The 20,127-nt window shown below is 41.2% G+C and overlaps 1 protein-coding gene across 1 annotated transcript in view; it reads left to right on the top strand.

The window, feature by feature from the left end:
• Positions 1-16,429, top strand: part of SLAMF1 (signaling lymphocytic activation molecule family member 1) — a 41,983-nt gene extending 25,554 nt beyond the window's left edge. The window contains exons 5-7 of the mRNA XM_002760176.7: positions 406-479; positions 14,439-14,531; positions 16,242-16,429. Coding sequence (XP_002760222.4) covers positions 406-479; positions 14,439-14,531; positions 16,242-16,292 — 218 coding nt within the window. The 3' untranslated portion in view covers positions 16,293-16,429. The remainder of the gene's footprint in view (positions 1-405; positions 480-14,438; positions 14,532-16,241) is intronic.
• Positions 16,430-20,127: the final 3,698 nt, after the last annotated feature.

Raw genomic sequence — 20,127 nt, 5'->3', positions numbered from 1 at the left:
AGAAGCCTATTAGGAGACCAGGGGAAAGATACGCTCCTTGAGCAACAGAGATTAAAACACCAATGAGAATACAACAATGAGAAGAACACCTAATGCATATTGGGCATTTGCTATGCGCCAGGCAATGCTCTAAACACTTTACAAGTGGTATGTGATCTAACTATCACACAGCCCCATGAGGCAGGTATTTCAAATCCCATTTCACAGATAGGCCTAGAGAGATCAAGTAACTAACCTAAGACCACATGGCAAACGTGCAGGGAGTTTGGGACTCAGGGCTTTGTTTCTACGGTACTCTTGGGGAAAGTGAGTATGCAAAGGAGAGTAAAGACCAGAGAGAGGTCTGAGCAGGAAGCTCCTGCTGGGGACCAGAGGAAGATAACCATTATGGTTTCTTTTCACCAGGTAAAACGGACCATTACCAGACAACAACGGAAAAAAAAAACCTTACGATCTATGCCCAAGTCCAGAAACCAGGTGTAAGTTCTATACATTGTCTGAGATGAACCTGTCATGTTTCCCATGGGATTCCTGGCCAGTCTACCTTGCCTGTTTGACATTCACAGTTTTCCATCCAGAGCAGAGGAAAGTAGGGAACAGGAGTCAAGAACAAGAGCTCTCTTAAAGGTCACTAAACCTCAGTTTTTGAAATAATGGGATAATTTTCTGATCATGTTTCTTCATAGCAAAAAAATGAAGAAGCTGGAAATCCACGCTGTGTGACTCTTTCCAGCTCTGGCATTCCAGGAGTCTAGGGTTCTATGTTACTCAATTACTCCCTCTAGGGAAAAGAGAGGAGAAGCTTTGGAAAAGCTATTGTGTGACATGTTGGAAGTGACAGGGAAGGCAGAATCTTCAAAATTTTGGTTAGAGTGTGGTTAAAGAGATGAAAGATGATATATAGGCTGGAGATGGAAGAAAGCACAACTGTGATAGAGTGATCATTGGACTCAGAAGTGAAGAATGAAAAAACTGGGCCCATGGTGAAGTTGAGAGCAGATATGCTAGAAGAAAGAGATAGAGACGCTAAAAAGTTGTGGTTAGATGTAGAGACACTGTAGTTTTTCAACATGAAGGCAATTCTTGGTAATGCTTAGGCCAGAATCTGGCCATTTGAGGTGTAGGGAGAAGCAAATTCTTGAGTAAAGGATGTGAAGGCAAAGACAGTTTTTATTAGTACCTTAGAAAATTGCATCAAATGACAGCAAATGCACTTCTGAGAACCAGAAGTGCATTCTGATGGACTCTTGGACAAAGTTCTTATTTCTGCTCTCCCCTAGTGGCCTGGAGGGTTTATTACACAGCCCTGCTCCATCCTTCCCCCTCATTTAAATAAACCACACTCCATTTAAATAGATGAGAATCCCAAGAGGAACCCTTTTCCTCCATGCTCTCATCTGCATACTTAGGTAACCAGGTTCATCTTTACCATGGTGTCTTCCCTCTCTACTCTATCCTATGCTGCTAGCATCCCTCTTTTACTGTGAAGCATGACACATGGTAGTCACTAGCCACATGGTAGCTTTTTAAATTTAAATTAATTTGAATTAAATAAAATTTAAAATTCAGTGGCATTCGTCAGCTCAGGACTATCCTCCTGAGAACTCAAATGTCAACATTTGAGTCTGAGCTGACCTGCAAGACTGAAAGTCTTTGAGGATTGGAGTCTGTTCTCTATTTGTAGCTACTATAGCACCTAGGAGAGTGCTGGGCATGCATGTCTAACTTTGCAAACACTCGTGGGGACTAAATTACACCTCCTCTGCTACCTCCAACTGCTTCTGATCACACTCTGAGTCCTCCCCTCCATTTTACACACACACACACACACACACACACACACACACACACACACTCTCTGTCATGCATGCCCACTACCTCAGTCAGGATCAACTCTGACCAAAAAAGTACACAACACATAAATGTCAGCTCAATGAATTACCCATAAGTGCATATCTTGATATTTGGTAAAGCAAGTCTTCCTAATTTGTTTTTCTGCAAGAGTTTTTGGCTATTCTTGTTCCTTTGTACTTTCACATGTATTTTAGAATCAACTTACCAAGATCACAAAAGAAAAATTTATTAGGATTGCATTGAATCTACAGATCTATATGAGGAGAAATTACATCTTTCAGTATTGAGTCTTTTTTTTGAGACAGAGTCTTGCTGTCACCCAAGCTAGAGTGTAGTGGTGTGATCTCAGCTCACTGCACACTGCAACCTCCTCTGCCTCCTGGGTTCAAGTGATTCTCCTGCCTCAGCCTCCCAATAGCTGAGATTACAGGCATCTGCCACCATGCCTGGCTAATTTTTGTTTCTTTAGTTTCACCATGTTGGCCTGGTTGATCTCAAACGCCTGACCTCAAGTGATCTTCCCGTCTCAGCCTCTCAAAGTGCTGGGGTTATGTGAGCCACTGTGCCCGGCTTCAGTATTGAGTCTTCTCATTCCACAAAACTACCACGCAGATCAAAGAATAGAACATTGCTCATACTTCCTGAAGGCCTCCTGTGCCACTTCCCAATCATTACTTCCTCTCTTTTCCCAGAATATAATCACTATCCTGACTTCTAGAAATACAGTTTAGCTTTCCCTTTTTTATGTTTTGACCTTTATAAAAATGGATTTTTTAATTCTTTTCTCTCTGGTGTCTCATTTATTTTGCTCAATGTTATCTTCATGAGATTCATACATGTCTTTGAATTTAGATATAATGCATTCTTTTTCATTGCTTCATAAAACATAAACGTGTGAATATACTAGAGTTTATTTATCCAGTTGACTATTGATGGACATGTGGGTTATTTTCAGTTTGAGGCTATTATGGAAGTTGCAGCTGTGAAATTCATATGCAAGCTGTTAATTAGACATGTACACATATTTTCGTTGGGTGTATACCTAGAAGTAGAATTACTGAATCATAGGGCATACATATCTTCAAATTGACTAGATAAGGTCAAGCTGTTTTTCCATTTACTTTTCTATCAGCTACATATGAGCATCTCAATTGCTATGCATTCTTTTTTTTTTTTTCTTTGTGACAGAATCTCCCTCTGTTGCCTAGAAGTAGAATTACTGAATCATAGGGCATGCATATCTTCAAATTGACTAGATAAGGCCAAGCTGTTTTTCCATTTAAGGTTGGAGTGCAGTGGAGCGATCTCAGCTCACTGTAACCTCTGCCTCCAGGGTTTAAGCCATTCTCCTGTCTCAGCCTCCCAAGTAGCTGGGATTATAGATGCATACCACCACACCTGGCTCATTTCGTATTTTTAGTAGAGACAAGAGTTTCACCATGTTGGCTAGGCTGGTCTCAAACTTCTGATCTCAGGTGATCTGCCTGCCTCAGCCTCCCAAAGTGCTGAGATTACAGGAGTGAGCCACTGTGCCTGGCCTCAACTGCTCTGCATTCTAATGAAAACTTGGTATTAGCAGTCTAATTTTAGTCCTACTCTTGGATGTGCCTTCTTATGCTTTTATTATATCTCTTTAATTATTAAGGAAGTTGAATAACTTTTCATATGTTTATTAGTCATATTAAAATTATCTTTCTTAAAGTGCCCATTTGATTTTTTGCTCATTTTCCTTTGAGGTTTAAGTCTTTCTTTTATGGACTAGCATATGCTTTTCATATATTTTGGATATGTGCCCTTTGGCAGGTATGTTAGCAAATACCTTCACCTGTGGCTTGCCTTTGGAATTTCTTAGAGATACCTATTGATAAAGGGAAGGCCTTAGTTTTGTTGTAGACCAATTTAGTAATTCTTTTTAAGTATTACCAGATTTTATTTGCTAATATATAGTTATGAGTTTTGTTTTTCACTTATGTTTCTGAGTGAAATTGGCCTGTAATTCTTTTCTTGTAATACCTTTAAAACAAAAATTTTATTGTATTTTAAGTTCTGAGATACACCTGCAGAATGTGCAGATTTGTTACATAAGTATACACATGCCACGGTGGGTTGCTGCACCCATCAACCCATCATCTACATTAGGTATTTCTTTTTATGCTATCCCTCCCCTAGCCCAGTGTGTGATGTTTCCCTCCCCTGTGTTCATGTGTTCTCATTGTTCAACTCCCGTTTATGAGTGAGAACAGCCAGTGTTCAATTTTCTGTTCTTGTGTTAGTTTGCTGAGAATGATGGTTTCCAGCTTCATCCATGTTCCTGCAAAGGACACAAACTCATCTTTTTAAATGGCTGCATAGTATTCCATGGTGTATATGTGCCACATTTTCTGTATCCAGCCTATCATTAATGGGCATTTGGGTTGGTTCCAAGTTTTTGCTATTGTGAATAGTGTTGCAATAAACATATGTGTGCAGGTGTCCTTATAGTAGAATGATTTATAATCCTTTATATATACCTAGTAATGGACTTGCTGGGTCAAATGCTGTTTCTAGTTCTAGATCCTTGAGGAATCACCACACTGTCTTCCACAATGGTTGAACTAATTTACACTCCTACCAAGAGTGTAAAAGCCTTCCTATTTCTCCACATCCTCTTCAGCATCTATTGTTTCCTGACTTTTTAATAATCATTCTAACTAGCATGAGATGATATCTAATTGTGGTTTTATTTGCATTTCTTTAATGACTGGTGATGATGAGCTTTTTTTTCATGTTTTTTGGCCACATAAATGTCTTCTTTTGAGAAGTTTCTGTTCATATCCTTTGCCCGCTTTTTGATGGGGTTGTTTTTTTCTTGTAAATTTGTTTAAATTCTTTGTAGATTCTAGATATTAGTCCTTTGTCAGATGGATAGATTGCAAATTTTTTCTCCCGTTCTGTAGGCTGCCTCTTCACTCTAATGATAGTTTCTTTTGCTGTAGAGAAGCTCTTTAGTTTAATTAGATCCCATTTGTCAATTTTGGCATTTGTTGCCATTGCTTTTGGTGTTTTAGTCATGAAATCTTCACCCAAGCTTATGTCCTGAATGGTATTGCCTAGGTTTTCTTCTAGAGTTCTTACGGTTTTAGTTCTTACAAACGTTTAAGTCTTTAATCCATCTTGAGTTAATTTTTGTATAAGATGAGGAAGGGGTCCAGTTTCGGTTTTCTGTGTATGGCTAGCCAGTTTTCCCAACATCATTTATTAAATAGGGAATGCTTTCCCAATTGCTTTTGTCAAGTTTGTCAAAGATCAGATGGTTGTAGATGTGTGGCATTATTTCTGAGGCCTCTGTTCTGTTCCATTGGTCTATTTATTTGTTTTGGTACCAGTACCATGCTGTTTTGATTACTGTAGGCTTGTAGTATAGTTTGGAGTCAGGTAGCGTGATGCCTCCAGCTTTATTCTTTTTGATTAGAATTGTCCTGGCTATATGGGCCCATTTTTGGTTCCATATGAAGTTAAAAGTAGTTTTATCTAATTCTTTGAAGAAAGCCAATGGTAGCTTGATGGGGACAGCACTGAATCTATAAATTACTTTGGGCAGTATGGGAATGTTTTTCCATTTGTTTGTGTCCTCTCTTATTTCCTTGAGCAGTGGTTTGTAGTTGTCCTTGAAGAGGTCCTTCACATCCCTTGTAAGTTGTATTCCTGGGTATTTTATTCTCTTTGTAGCAATTGTGAATGGGAGTTCACTCATGATTTGGCTCTCTATTTGTCTATTATTGGTGTATAGGAATGCTTGTGATTTTTGCATGTTGATTTTGTGTCTTGAAACTTTGCTAAAGTTGCTTATCAGCTTAAGGAGATTTTAGGCTGAGACAACAGGATTTTCTAAATATACAGTCATGTCATCTGCAGAGACAATTTGACATCCTCTCTTCCTATTTGAATACTCTTTATTTCTTTCTCTTGCCTGATTGCCCTGGCTAGAACTTCCAGTACTGTGTTGAATAGGAGTGATGAGAGGGCATACTTGTCTTGTGTTGGTTTTCAAAGGGAATGCTTCCAGCTTTTGCCCATTCAGTATGATATTGGCTGTGGGTTTGTCATAAATAGCTCTTATTATTTTGAGATATATTCCATCAATATCTAGTTTATTTAGAGTTCTTACATGAAGGGGTGTTGAATTTTATCAAAGGCCTTTTCTGCATCTATTGAGATAGTCATGTAGTTTTTGTCTTTGGTTTTTTTTTTTTTGTCCTTGGTTCTGTGTATGTGACGAATTATGTTGATTTGCATGTGTTGAAACAGGCTTGCATCCCAGGGATGAAGCTGTCTTGATTGGGGTAGATAAGCTTTTTGATATGCTGCTGGATTTGGTTTGCCAGTATTTTATTGAGGATTTTTGCATCAATGTTCATCAGGTATATTGGCCTGAAATTGTGTGTGTGTGTGTGTGTGTGTGTGTGTGTGTGTGTGTGTCTGCCTGCCAGGTTTTGGTATCAGGATGATGCTGGCCTCATAACATGAGTTAAGAAGCATTCCCTTTTTCTCTATTGTTTAAAATAGTTTCAGAAGGAATGGTACCAGCTCTTCTTTGTACCTCTGGTAGAATTTGGCCATGAATCCATCTGGTCCTGGGCTTTTTTGGTTGGTAGGCTGTTAAATGCTGCCTCAATTTCAGAAGTTGTTATTGTTCTATTCAGGGATTTGACTTCTTGGTTTAGTCTTGGGAGGGTGTATGTGTCCAGAAATTTATCCATTTTTTCCTAGGTTTTCTAGTTTATTTTCTTAGAGGTATTTATAGTATTCTCTGATGGTAGCTTGTAATTCTGTGGGATCAGTGGTGATATCCTCTTTATAATTTTTATTGTGTCTATTTGATTCTTCTCCCTTTTCTTTTTTTATTAGGCTGGCAAGTGGTCTATTTTGTTGATCTTTTTAAAATACCAGCTCCTGAATTTATTGATTATTTGAAGGATTTTTCATGTCTCTATCTCCTTCAGCTCTGCTCTGATCTTAGTTGTTTCTTGCCTTCTGCTAGCTTTTGAATTTGTTTGCTCTTGCTTCTCTAGTTCTTTTAATTGTGATGTTAGGGTGTCCATTTTAGATCTTTTCTGCTTTCTCCTGTGGGCATTTTAGTGCTATAAATTTCCCTCTAAACACTGCTTTAGCTGTGCCCCAGAGATTCTGGTACGTTGTGTCTTTGTTCTCATTGGTTTCAAAGAACTTACTTATTTCTGCCTTAATTTTGTTGTTTACCTAGTAGTCATTCAGGAGCAGGCTGTTCAGTTGCCATGTAGTTGTCCAATTTTGAGTGAGTTTCTTAATTCTGAGTTCTAGTTTGATTGCACTGTGTTTTGAGAGACTGTTTGTTATGAATTCCATTCTTTTGCATTTGAGGAGTGTTTTACTTCCAATTATGTGGTCAATTTTAGAATAAGTGTGATGTGGTGCTGAGAAGAATTTATATTCTCTTGATTAGGGCTGGAGAGTTCTGTAGATGTCTATTAGGTCTGCATGGTCCAGAGCTGAGTTCAAATCCTAAATATCCATGTTAATTTTCTGTCTCTTTGATTTGTCTGATATTAACAGTGGGGTGTTAAAATATCCTACTATTATTGTGTAGGAATCTAAGTCTCTTTGTAGGCCTCTAAGAACTTGCTTTATGAATCTGAGTGGTACTGTATTGGGTGCATTTATATTTAGGATAGTTAGCTTTTACTGTTGTATTGATCCCTTTACCATTATATGATGCCCTTCTTTGTCTTTTATGATCTTTGTTGGTTTAAAGTCTATTTTGTCAGAGACTAGGATTGCAACTCCTGCTTTTTTCTTTTGCTTTCCATTTGCTTGGTGAATATTGCTTCATTACCTTATTTTGAGCTTGTGTGTGTCTCTGCATGAGAGATGAGTCTCCTGAATACAGCACACTGACAGGTCTTGACTCTTTATCCAATTTGCCAGTCTGCGTCTTTTAATTGGGGCATTTAGCCCATTTACATTTAAGGTTAATATTGTTATGTGTGAATTTGATCCTGTCATTATGATGCTAGCTGGTTATTTTGCCCATTAGTTGATGCAGTTTCTTCATAATGTTAATTATATTTACAATTTGGTATGTTTTTACAGTTACTGGTACAAGTTTTTCCTTTCTATGTTTAGTGCTTCCTTTAGGAGTTCTTGTAAGGCAGGCCTGGTGGTGACAAAATCTCTCAGCATTTGCTTCTCTGTAAAGGATTTTATTTTTCCTTTGCTCACAAAGCTTAGTTTGTCTGGATATGAAATTCTGGGTTGAAAATTCCTTTATTTAAGAATGTTGAATATTGGCCCTCATGCTCTTCTGGCTTGTAGGATTTCTGCAGAGAGATCCACTGTTTGTCTGTTGGGCTTTCCCTTGTGGATAATTCGACCTTTCTCTCTGGCTTGCCTTAACATTTTTTTCTTCATTTTAACCTTGGTGAATCTGACGATTACATGTCTTGTGGTACTTTTCTCGAAGAGCATCTTCATGGTGTTCTCTGTGTTTGCTGAATTTGAATACTGACTTGTCTTACTAGGTTGGGGAAGTTCTCTGGGATAATTTACTGAAGTGTGTTTTCCAACTTGGTTCCATTCTTCCTGTCCCATTCAGGTACACCAATCAAATGTAGGTTTGGTCTTTTCACATAGTCCCATATTCTTGGAGATTCTGTTCATTCCTTTTCATTCTTTTTGTCTAATCTTGTCTTCATGCTTTATTTCATTAAATTGATCTGCAGTTCTCTGATATCCTTTCTTCCACTTGACTGATTCAGCTATTGATAGTTGTATATGTTTCATGATGTTCTCATGCTGTGTTTTTCGGCTCCATCAGGTCATTTATGTTCTTCTCTAAATGGGTTATTCTAGTTAGCAATTCCTCTAACCTTTTTTCAAGGTTCTTAGCTTCCTTGCATTGGGTTAGAACATGCTCCTTTAGCTCAGAGGAGTTTGTTATTACCCACTTTCTGAAGCCTACTTCTGTCAATTCATCAAACTCATTCTCCGTTCAGTTTTGTTCCCTTGCTGGCAAGGAGCTATGATCTTTTGGAGGAGAAGAGACATTCTAGTTTTTGGAATGTTCAGCCTTTTTGCACTGTTTTTTTCTTATTTTCATGGATTTATCTACCTTTGGTCTTTGATGTTGGTGACCTTTGGATGGTGTTTTGGTGTGGATGTTCTTTTTGTAGATGTTGATACTATTCCTTTCTGTTTGTTAGTTTTCCTTCTAACAGTCAGGCCCCTCTGCTGCAGGCCTGTTGGATTTTGCTGGAGGTGCACTCCAGACCCTGTTTGTCTAAGCATCAACAGCAGAGGCTGCGGAACAGCAAAGATTTCTGCCTGTTCTTTCCTCTGGAAGCTTCATTCCAGAGGGATCTGCCAGATGCCAGCCAGAGCTGTCCTGTATAAGGTGTCTGTTGACCCCTGCTGGGATGTGTCTCCCAGTCAGGAGGCACAGGGGTCAGGGACCCACTTGAGGAGGCAGTCTGTCCCTTAGCAGAGCTCCAACGCTGTGCTGGGAGATTCACTGCTCCCTTCAGAGCTGGCAGGCAGGAATGTTTAAGTCTGCTGAAGCTGCACACACAGTCACCCATTCCCCAGGTGCTCTGTCTCAGTGAGATGGGAGTTTGATCTATAAGTCCCTGAAGGGGGCTGCTGCCTTTCTTTCAGAGATCCCCTGCCCAGAGAGGAGGAATCTAGAGAGGCAGTCTGGCTGCAATGGCTTTGCTGAACTGTGGTGGGCTCCACCCAGAGTGAACTTCCTGGTGACTTTGTTTATGCTGTGAGGGGAAAACCGCCTACTCAAGCCTCAGTAATGGCAGACGGCCCTCTCTCCACCAAGTTGGAGCATCCCAGGTTGACTTCAGACTGTTGTGCTGGCAGAGAATTTCAAGCCAGTGGATCTTACCTTCCTGGGCTCCATGCAGGTGGGATCCACTGAACTAGACCACTTGGCCCTCTGGCTTCAGCCCCCTTTCCAGTGGAGTGAATGGTTCTGTCTTGCTGGTGTTCCAGGCACCACTGGGGTATGAAAAGAAACTCCTGCAGCTAGCTCAGTGTCTGGCCAAATGGCTGCCTAGTTTTATGCTTGAAACCTAGGGCCCTCATGGTGTAGGCATCTTAGGGAATCTCCCAGTCTGTGGGTTGCAAAGACTGTGGGAAAGCGTAGCATCTGGGCTGAAGTGAACCATTCTTCAGGGCACAGGCCCTCACGGCTCCCCTTGGCTAGGGGAGGGAGTTCCCCAACCCCCTTGTGCTTCCCAGGTGAGGCAACACCCTGCCCTGCTTCTGCTTGCCCTCCATGAGCTGCCCCCACTGTCTAACCAGTCCCAGTGAGATGAGCCAGGTACCTCAGTTGGAAATGCAGAAATCACTTGCCTTCTGCATTGATCTTGCTGGGAGCTGCAGACTGTAGCTGTTCTATTTGGCCATCTTGCCAGCCACCACCATTTTTTTTCTTTCTTTTATTTTGAAGGCACTGAATTTTGCAGTGGCTGGTATGCAGCATTATTGTGACTATATCTAACCGGGATGCAGGTTGAGGTAGAAATATTTCAAATGTCCTTAAAAAAATAAGTAACATAGTTCTTCCTGGACTCTAATCACAAGCCTCAGATTGATCCCAAAATGACACAAAGCTGCTCTACCTAATACCCACCCTCATGGTAAGGTTGGTCACTCTCCTCTTATAAATTCAGACTTCAAGAACTGGAAGAGACCTGGGTAGTCATGCCCAACCAGTGGGGTTTTGATATAAAGATTTACACTAATTCACATAATGGGTACCTATTAGTTTCTCAGGGCTGCCATAGCAAATTACTAGAAACTTGGTGGCTTAAAACAACAGAAATGTATTCTGTAACAGTTCTGAAGGTTAGAAGCCCAAAATCGAGGAGCCATGGTCATCAGGGCCACACTCCCTCTGGAGGCTTTAGGGAAAAATCCTCTTTGCCTCTTCCACCATCTGGTGGCTCCAGGCTCTCCCTGGCATTTGTTGGCTTGTAGTTGTGTATCTGCAATTTTCGCCTTCATCTTCACGTGACCTCCCTCTCTGTGTCTTCTCCTTTTCCATCTCTTGTAAGGACGCTCATCATCAGACTTAGGACCTATCTTAATCCAAGGTACCCTCATTTTGAAATCCTTACCTTGGCATCTGTGAAGATCTTTATTGAAATAAAGTCACATTTTGAGATTTTGGGTGGACATATCTTTTGGGGCCACAGTTCAAATCACTACAGGGTACATTTCCTTTTTGTTATCCTCTGGAATGTTTGGGTAGGATTGGTCTTATTTCTCCCCTTAAATATTTGGTAGAAATTGCTAGTAAAGCTATCTGAAACTGGGGTTTCTTTGGTGGAAATTTTTAAAGTTGTATTTTATTATTCAATTTTCTCCTCTACATGTTAGTGAACAACTTTTTTCTGTCTTTAGTGGCTACCCTAGAAATTGTAAAACACATTTTTTTTTTTTTTTTTTGAGATGCAGTTTTGCTCTTGTTACCCAGGCTGGAGTGCAATGGCACCATCTCGGCTCACTGCAACCTCCTGCCTCAACCTCCTGAGTAGCTGGGATTACAGGCACGCACCACCACGCCCAGCTAATTTTTTGTATTTTTATTAGAGACGGGGTTTCACCATGTTGACCAAGATGGTCTCGATCTCTTGACCTCATGATCCACCCACCTCGGCCTCCCAAAGTGCTGGGATTACAGGCGTGAGCCACTGCGCCTGGCCAAAACACATTTTTGACTTACCAAAGTCTAATGTTTGCTTCCCTCCTTCATAATGCTTTAAGTCCACTGTAATTTCACCTCTTGATTTATGTGACTTTTTGTCATTATTTGAACTTCATATATATTTAAACACATGAGACACATTATTATTGTTTTATATATAAAAATATGTACTTAGACTTACCCACATTCTCACAATTTTTTCGTTCATATTTGCAAGGCCTTTATTAGGTCATTATAAAGACTGTAATAGTATAGACAATTATTTAAAAACTAGCAATGCCTTTGTTCTTATTTGTAATGGCTATAAAATAATCTTGTAAAGAATATATAAGGAATGAAAATCACTTAACAGATGTTTACTGTGTTCTAGGAACTCTTCTAGGACTTATTAGAGCTACTGTCTTGCAGAATTAATTCCGGGGGCCATGATTCACAAAGAATATGTGAAAATAATGCCCCTGGAGCTGCTTGTAAATTATGCTCCCTAAAGATGTACAAATCAGTGGTCCTAACTGAAGATGACAAGATACAAAAATATGCTAACATTATAATTATGTTTAAAATAATTCACTGTGCCTGGATAAAAATCCCAAAGTGAACATTTAAATACACACATAGTCTTAATAGGACTATGGGTGATTTCTTTTACAAATTTTTCTCCTTTATACAACTTTCAAATTAATGTTAAAAGTGTAAGTTATTTGCCTTCTTCCTTCTGCCTCTAGGTCAGGTATGCTAAAGTTCTCCCAAACAGGAAGACAAGCAGAGGTTGCATCTGTTGATAAAGGTCTCTTAATGTTAAAACTATTTTCATAACCTCTTATTCTATCTCATTATTGCAAGAAATTCTTTCTTAAATTCTAAATGTCTTCAAACTGTAGTATTTAAGAATCGTATGGGATCTGGAAAGTCATCGATTTGAACCACCCAATTGCTGCTTGAATTATCTTCTACAACATTGCTTCCAAAGTGTTGCCTCGCTCCTTTTTACCAAAATATAGTTAGTCAACAAGCAGCATCAAAATCACCTGGGACTTTATTAAAAATGCAGAATCAGGCCCTTCCCCAGAGCTTCTGAAATAGAATCAACCCTTTAACAAGATCCTCAAGTAATTCATATGCATAGTAAACGTCAGCAGCACTGGTCTAGACCATGCCCAAGCACTTATAACTATAGGAGCTCATTGCCTGCCAAGGCAATTTATCCCTCATTTGCTCACCTTTTACTATTAGGAAGATCTGCATTATACTGAACCAAAATATTTCCCTCAAATCCCAATCTTGGTTTAAACTTGAGATACTTTACAGGCAAATAGAATTCCTCTTCTATATGGCAATTCATCAAATGCATGAAGAGAAAAATTATGTCCCATACCTTTTTCCTCCAATAAACTTGCCTATTTCCTTAATCCTTCTATCACATGACAAGATTCCAAGTTCTCTCTCATCAAAACACATCTGCTGTGGCTTCAAATCTGGCTCTACACCCAGGGAGAATGGAGAGCAGCATTATCCCATAACAAGTGTCCCCCCAAGTGTGTTGAATTAATGACCTCCCTATTACAAGTGACGGCATTCGCATCTTACAGGAATGTGGTCTCAATTTACTTTGAGGACTTTGTTCAGGTAATGTGGATTTTGATTCCTTCAAAGTAACATCAACAAATATCAACTGAAGGATTTGTTTTTATGTCTTGAACACTGTTCTGTGGGGAATTCAAAAATATATAGGTTAGGCGGGGCGTGGTGGCTCAAGCTTGTAATCCCAGCACTTTGGGAGGCCGAGGCAGGTGGATCACGAGGTCAAGAGATCGAGCCCACCCTGGTCAAAATGGTGAAACCCCTTCTCTACTAAAAATACAAAAAAAATCAGCTGAGCATGATGGTGCATGCCTGTAATCCCAGCTACTCAGGAGGCTGAGGCAGGAGAATTGCCTGAACCCGGGAGGTGGAGGTTGCGGTGAGCCAAGATCGCGCCATTGCACTCCAGCCTGGGTAACAAGAGTGAAACTCCGTCTCAAAAAGAAAAAAAAAAAAAAAAAAAATATATATATATATATATATATATATATATATGTTATTTCTCAAGGAATGTAAAGACTGGAGAAACAACATATAAATATGTCAGAATGTTTTAAATATGGCATAGAATGCCATAATGTGTAAATTAGACCTTAAATACCTGAGGAATTTAGGTATGGGATAGGTCACTATAAGTTGAGGTGGCCAAAGAAGAATAGTGATAGAAAGGACATGCACTTGAAGTTAAAAGAGCTTAAGGCGGGGGACTCCTGGCTTTAACACTTCTTTCATGTACACGTTAAGGAAACACTTGATCTTCCCGAGCTGCGGCTTTGTCGTCGGTGAAGTGTGAGTGACAACAGCATTTAGCACATAGACTGGTTGTGAGGCAAATGAGGAGACATATGTGAGGAGGAGGAAGAATAGGAATGGCAGGTGGGATGCAAGAACTCTGTAGCCGGTGACATGAGTGAGACAGATTAAATTCTGTTACTATTCTGTCCCTTCCAGCTGCCTCTGTAAGAGCCACATCAATTTCAGTTTCTTGTGAGGAAGACATTTAAAACACCCGGGAAGCAGTAACAATGGATGAGGCTGCCTTGGGAAGTTGCGTGCTCCAAGACGCCGCTTGGGGAGTCCAAGCAAAGCCTGGGAAATTGAGTTCCAGGGAATCTGGGGGAGAATTCACACCTGAGAAGGAGGTTGGGCCAAATGACTTGAAGGAACTTTCTGCCTCAAGGCTTCTTGGGTCTGTGCTTCCCCATCAGAGAGATGGGTGAGAGCTAGCTCTCTCTATTCAGCTAATCTGCATTATTTGCTTCTCTTGTAGACTCTTCAGAAGAAACTTGACTCCTTCCCAGCTCAGGACCCTTGCACCACCATTTATGTTGCTGCCACAGAGCCTGTCCCAGAGTCTGTCCAGGTGAGGCACTTCTCTGCCTACTCTCTGTAGAGAGGGAATACATGGAGGAAGGGAAAAGAAAGGGGATTTGTTTAGGTGGGAGGAGGGAAAGGATTAGTAAAAATAGCTAATGAGTACTAGGCTTAATATCTGGGTGACAAATAATGTGTACAACAAATCCCCATGACACAGGTTTACCTATGTAACAAATCTGTATGTGTACACCTGAACTTAAAATAAAAGTAAAAAAAAAAAAGATAAAACTTTAAAAACAAATTAAATGAAACAGATTGATGAGTGCTGGACTAGGGAAGTTAGACCATAGCACGGAGGCAGCAAGGAGTCTCTGTGGCCTTGGCTTTCCAGTTTCCATGAAACCCCCAATACCTGCACACATGGGGCCACCACTCACTCCCTACTGGCCAGTGTTTCTCTGAGAATTGTCCAAGGACCACATCAGAACCAGCCAGCATGCTTGTTAAAAATAAAGATTCCTGGGGCCTTTCACCTAGGATTCTGTTCAATGAAAATGTCTATGGAGAGTAGACAGAGACCTACATATTTTTAACAAAACCCACACCCCAGGTAATTCTGATACACCCTCAAGTTTAAGAACAGCAGCTGAAGTCCAGGAGATCTCAACTCCAGCTACAAAACAGAATCACCAGGGAAGCTTTGTAAAAATTCTCATGCCTAGACTCTGCCCGGCACCATTTAATCAGAATATTTAGGGTTGGATCTCTGCATAGGTGTAAAGCCTCGAAGAGAATATGAGGTGCAGCTCTAAATGAGACTTGCCTGTTCTACCCTATGGCAAGATCAGCAGGGACTAAGTTTACTTCTGACAGAAATCTTTCCTTTGCTGAATGAACAGAAATACGTTCTCGGCTGAAATCTTTGCTCCACTTGGGCTTTTTCAGAAGAGAGCCTAGGATTATAGAGGCACAAAGATCACACAAATGCCTGCATCCACCTTCTTCAATGCTCCTACCGCACACACACCCAGAAATGCCTGGGCAGTTGTCCTATTTCAAGATAAAATAGATCTTCAACTTGAGGTCCATTCTCAGTACATTGTCATAGCCAAGAGGGAAGTAAAAATATAAACCGGACTTCAAAACTTTCAAAATGATGTAGATTTTTACTGATGTTTACTTAAGGACACAAGCAGTATGCTATAGGCAACATTTTATGGCAAAACCTCTTAAATTCCCCATTCTCTTTTCTTCGGTTCTTAGACTTTCCTTACGTGAGAAATCTTTGCACATAATCCTCTTCTCCCCTCCCTTCCTCTCTCCTGCCAATATCTCTTTTCTCCTCTCCCTTTGAGTCCCACTAGGCTTTTTAAAAACTCAGTAATTTACAACTCTCTTGGCTTCCCCAGATTGTGACCCTGCCTAACAGCAAAACAAATGGTTTTCCTTACAAGAGAATGGAAGGGGAGAGGGCAAAGAGGGAGACAGAGCCTTGAGTGCCGATCCTCAGATCATGCTCCCCGTGATGGCCTGCTTATGCTTGGAAGAGAGCTGTGGCCCTTGTTGCAGGTGGGGAAGCAGTGTGGGAACCCAGGTGCTGCCCCAGCGAGGCCCTGTCTGTGACAGACCCCGCACACGTCAACATGCAACATGATCGCTTAGACCCTTTCCTGTTCCTCAGCAGCACTGCTTTCATTTGCATCCTGTGAAGTGGGTATCCAGTCCCTCCACTCACAGACTTTTGCTTTGTCCCCAGGAAACAAGTTCCATCACAGTCTATGCTAGTGTGACACTTCCAGAGAGCTGACATCAACGACCCAACAAAGGGACTTTCTGAAATGGAAAAACCAAAACAAACACTGAACTTGGCCCCGGGCCTCTGGCAGACACGCTACACATATCTGGATTGATTGGCCAATCCTTCTTGGATCAATTACCTGGTGATGTTTCTTCCACATGCATCTGTGAAATGAACAAGGAAGTGAGGCTTCCCAAGAATTTAGCTTGCTCTGCAGTGGCTGCAGGCGCAGAACAGCTTTGCATCCTTGTGTTGTGGCAGATGAAATGGGTAGTGATGTGAGTTCAGACTTTGGACATCTTGCTCTTGGCTGGCATTGGATAATAAAAACCAAAGACTGAAAGCCATCTGAGTACCTATCTCAGACAGTGGACCCCCAGTCACAAAGTCTGGAAAAGTTTACATTTTGGCTGCCTTTACTTTGTTCTGGGGGCTGATCATGATCACTTGCAGCCCTGATCAAGCCTCTGCGCCTCAGTTTCTCTCTCAGGATAAAGAGTGAAGAGAGGATGAAGGGTGAATTTCTTATTATATGTATAAACACTCTGATATTATTGTATAAAAGAAGCTAAGAATATCATTATTTTATTTGCAAAATCCAGAAGCTAAACAGTCAATAAACAGAAAGAATGATTTTTGAGATCTCCGAGTTTTGAACAGTGGACTGGAAGCCATGTAAGAGCCTTAAAAGTACAGTTCTGTTCAAATGGTAATCAGTTTTAAGGAAAAAAGTAGCACATGTTTGGTGGTGCTGTTACAAAGGAGCTTGGACTGTTCAGAGAAACTTGTTTCAGGGTGATTTTTCACTTCTCAAAATGACGTTTAAATCCCAGTTCTCTGTTTATTCCCTTGAACCACAAACCTGGAGCCTCAGCTAAGACTCTCTACGGCAAGGTTCCGAACCTATTTTATATCCAGGGCTTCAAGGGGTGTCAGAGGTCAAGGTCTTAGGCGCTTTCTACTCCCTGCATACCTCTCCTCACATGCAATGTATCTTCTAGTAGAAAATTAAGTTATTTTGGTCTAAGAGCTTCAAATCATTGAATGCTCAATAACTTATTTTGCAGGCTACAAGCAGAAAGAGCCTCTTTTAGTAAAGTCCTATTTTCTTGCTATTCTCTGTTTTCAAACAGGGTGTCTTCAATTTAAGCCCTTCCTTTTCTTATTGGTTCTTATATAAACTTGGCGAGTACTGTAAGAAATAGCCACTATCGTACCATTGCATAATAAGGGGCACCAACCTCCCAGCTCAAAACTCAGGTCCTTATTACCTTATATCTCATCTCCTCTACGCGGTCCATTCACACTATAAGCCTGTTGCTTAGCGTAACTCATTTTCTGGGACCAGCTTCTGTAATAGAGTTTTTAGCTGCAATCAACAGAAACTGGCTTTGGCTTTTTTATGTAGAAAAGGGATGTATTGAAAAGATACTGACCATATCCAGTAACTGCTCGAAGGTTCTGTAAAACCATGCTTTGAAAGTGAGGAGGAAAAGAGGAGACTATGCTATGACTGGGTCCACAGACAAAATTACAAAACGAGCCCAGGAATGGCGATCCTGTCTTTGGACAGCCACCGTCCCCAGCACTAGGCACAGACTCTACCACTGCCTCACTATCTCTGCTGGACTTGGAAACTAAACTCGGTATTACTGTCACTGCTGCACTGTCTGCCATGAAAATGAATTCTCCAGGGTCCCTTCTACATCTTTTCATCTCTAGCTTATAATTCAAAACCTGGGATTGATTTTGGCCAATCCTAGGTTACACGTCCATGTCCTATCTCCAAGGGAGGTTGGGAATTGAGTATCTGGCATTTTCCACTTTCACTTATTATGAGCTAGGGAATTTAGAAACAGTAGAAGTGGGATTCAGGTGGCAGGCAGACAAAAAAGGTTCTACGCCATCCACTACGCCATCCTTGTATAACCTTAGCCTCATTCGCTGTCTACGCTCAAGACTGTGGCGCTACTAATGAAGATTTGTAAACCCCAGGCTGATGAGCACTCATTCCTTTACTACAACTCAGATCGCTCTAGAAGCTCCGTTCCCAACATTTGGGTTTTTCCAGTAGCTGAATTCAACCTGATGGAAAGGCAGAAACAAGGGTAAAGAAGAGGCTATCACTTCTAAGTTTCCTGAACCCCTGGACTCAAGACCGCAAGAACCACCCTCCACAGGGGGTGGTGTGTGCTGGCTGAGAAGCTACTGTGAATTGATGCTTCTTCTGAAGTTTATGTTTCTAATTTTTGGAAATGAATAAATTACAGGCAGTCCAACAAGACCTCACTGGGAAAGGAGTCCTTAGGGCACCCACCTGACAGCACTGGCATTATGCCTCTCGCCCCTAGACCATGGTTACAAAGTGGGAAAACAACCCCTTTTGGTCATACACTCACCACTCTCTCGTTGCCCCAAATGGCACTGTGGGAGTGGCGAGTGGCAAGTGGGAGCTTGCCTTTTCCTCAGGTTTAAAATAATAAAATTGAAATTTCAGTCTGTTTTCCCCGTGTTTCCCATGTAATGCCGTTTTCTTTTGACCAATTTGTCTGAATTCTAGAGAAGTCAGGAGGAACACACCCATTCTCGGTTTGAAGGGACTGATGTTCTGAAATACAACTGGGCACAGCTCCAGGCTCTTCAGGACACTTCCTCCAGTCACACAGCAGGGATGTGATTGTTACAGGGGGCGGTGTGCGCTGGCTGAGAAGCTACTGTGAATTGATTCTTCTTCTGAAGTTTATGGTTCTATTTTCTGGAAATAAATAAATTACAGCCAGTCCATCAAGGAAATTGCACGTTCGTCCTGTGTTTCCTAAAGGATTTATAACACGGTAGTATGGCACGACATGTTTGCTGGCCTTGTGTCTCCATGTCATAGTTATGAGATGCCGAAAGAAGCAGATTTGATCAGATAGGATGTGAGGTTGTCCCTTTCCTGGGGTGGACAAGGGTTAGCTTGGCATCCCCTTCACGAAAGGTCAGGAAGCACCCTCCACATGGAGACCCGTGTTGAAAGGATTGTTTAATTTTTGTCACTTTCAGAGGAATTCCCTTCCCTGAAGTCCACCAAATTCCCCCTGTGGACAAAATCTAGAGCAGGGCTTCTCAACTGCGGCACTATTGACATTTGGAGTTGGATAAATTTTTCTCCTGGGGCTGTCCTGTGCACTGTTGGGTGTTTAACAGCACCCTGGCCTCTGCCCACTGGATGCCATAGCACATGCCCTGTCCTTGATTGTCACAATCAAGTATCTCCAAACACCAAATGTCCCCTTCTTGGCGAAATCTCCCCCAGTTGAGAACCACTCGTCTGGAGGTATGCTGGCCCCCTGGTGAGCTTTGAGAAGACTAAATACATCTCTGTATACCAAGAAGTAGATCTAGCAAACGTGGCCACCTGGTCACTTAAGCATGGCCCAGATCTGCCAATAACATCCAAGGTTACCTAAATGTTAGAATTACCTGGGTAACTTTTTAAAATACTGATGCCCAAATCTATCCTGAAACCAAAATGAGATCTGGGTTGAGATCTATAGAACTACCACCTTAGAGATTATACCACACAAAGGATTTTGTAATGAGTTCCACACACCAGCCACAAGAGGGTGATATAGCAACACAATCCACCAAACCTCAGCATCCCTGCCACTCCCTTGTATCTACAGATGGTGGACTGTCACAGACTGGCTGAAACTGTGGCTGGTTTTCAGCTCTTACGGGCTGAACGGAGACAGGGAGGCCAATGTGGATTGATGACAGGCTCTACAAGGTTAACTGTACTAAGTTTATTTCACAGAAGACTTCTAGTTCTACTCAATGCTTCACTCATTCAACAAATAGT

The sequence above is a fragment of the Callithrix jacchus genome, chromosome 18, assembly GCF_049354715.1.
Source record: "Callithrix jacchus isolate 240 chromosome 18, calJac240_pri, whole genome shotgun sequence".
NCBI classification, from domain to species: domain Eukaryota; kingdom Metazoa; phylum Chordata; class Mammalia; order Primates; family Cebidae; genus Callithrix; species Callithrix jacchus.
Note: the sequence above shows the minus strand (reverse complement) of the source record. Positions and strands in the feature narration are given on the sequence as shown.